This window comes from Buceros rhinoceros, unplaced genomic scaffold (assembly GCF_000710305.1).
Source record: "Buceros rhinoceros silvestris isolate BGI_N320 unplaced genomic scaffold, ASM71030v1 scaffold13573, whole genome shotgun sequence".
NCBI classification, from domain to species: Eukaryota; Metazoa; Chordata; class Aves; order Bucerotiformes; family Bucerotidae; genus Buceros; species Buceros rhinoceros.
Genome location: NW_010401881.1, coordinates 17,156 through 18,162, shown reverse-complemented (window position 1 = coordinate 18,162; position 1,007 = coordinate 17,156). Strand labels below are relative to the sequence as shown.

General features: G+C 43.2%; 1 protein-coding gene across 1 annotated transcript in view; it reads left to right on the top strand.

Moving 5' to 3' along the window:
* The window catches only part of EIF3A (eukaryotic translation initiation factor 3, subunit A), a 29,740-nt gene that overhangs the window by 18,594 nt on the left and 10,139 nt on the right, over positions 1-1,007 (top strand). Inside the window, exons 16-17 of the mRNA XM_010132439.1 lie at positions 1-70; positions 901-1,007. The exon at positions 1-70 is cut by the window's left edge and continues 3 nt beyond it. Coding sequence (XP_010130741.1) covers positions 1-70; positions 901-1,007 — 177 coding nt within the window. The remainder of the gene's footprint in view (positions 71-900) is intronic.

The window sequence follows — 1,007 nt, the reverse complement described above, 5'->3', positions numbered from 1 at the left end:
CGGCGCGTTACTTACTACAGAGAAAAGGAGGAGGAAGAACAAAGGTTACGAGAAGAGCAGCTGCTTAAAGGTATAATCGAGAGTGTGACTGGTTTATCCCTTGCATCCTTGACCCATTCCAGATGCATAAATTAGTGCTTCCTGCCTTCCTCTTCTCCCACATGTGAACAAAGGAGAACATAAAGTAAGGGAAGCTCGTGAAAAATCAGGTCTTTGGGCTTAGTCATTTAGTTTGAGTTCTGGCCACTTGTTTGCACATCCTGGAGAGTGGAAAGGGAACACTGGTGTCAGATCAAGAACTGTAAGCGTCTCACCTTTGTGTGAATTGCTTTGTCTAGTAGCCTGTTTCAGGGCTTTAGAAGAGATTAGGCATCCTGTAAGGTCTATTTCTGCCCTACTCGTCACTTAGTGGATGAAGATTTTATGCATCGGAGTTCATAATCGCGCAGTGTTTCAAAACCAGCCAACCAAAACCCCAGCAGTCCTGAACGTCAGCTTTCTGACACTCCAGCTGGTTTTTCTCGTTTGACCTTTTCTAAGGAAGGGATCCTCTACCACGCTTGAGATAGTTACTGTTACTTTAGCTGGCACGTTTGAGGTTTGTACATCAAATTAACATACAGGTATTGGAATATGTTCTTTCCTTTCTTGCTGGCTGTGGTTCAACGTGTCACATTAATGGATGTGACAGGGTTCCTGTTCCTATTGCGTTCGAGGTAAGATACCGCCAGAAAACAGGTTCTGTGGTGTTAAATACATCCTGTGAAATGCTGGGATTTTATTTTTTTGTTTTTATAAGGAGTCAAAGTGGAGAGATTGTATTTTGTAACCCTTCTGTGGATACATCAGCGTAATGGAACTTATATGGGCAATACGTTCTATTTGTTTCCAACTCTGCAGAGCGTGAGGAAAAGGAACGCATTGAGCGTGAGAAACGTGAGCAGGAACAGCGTGAATACCAGGAACGTGTCAAAAAACTGGAAGAACTGGAGAAGAAGAAACGTCAA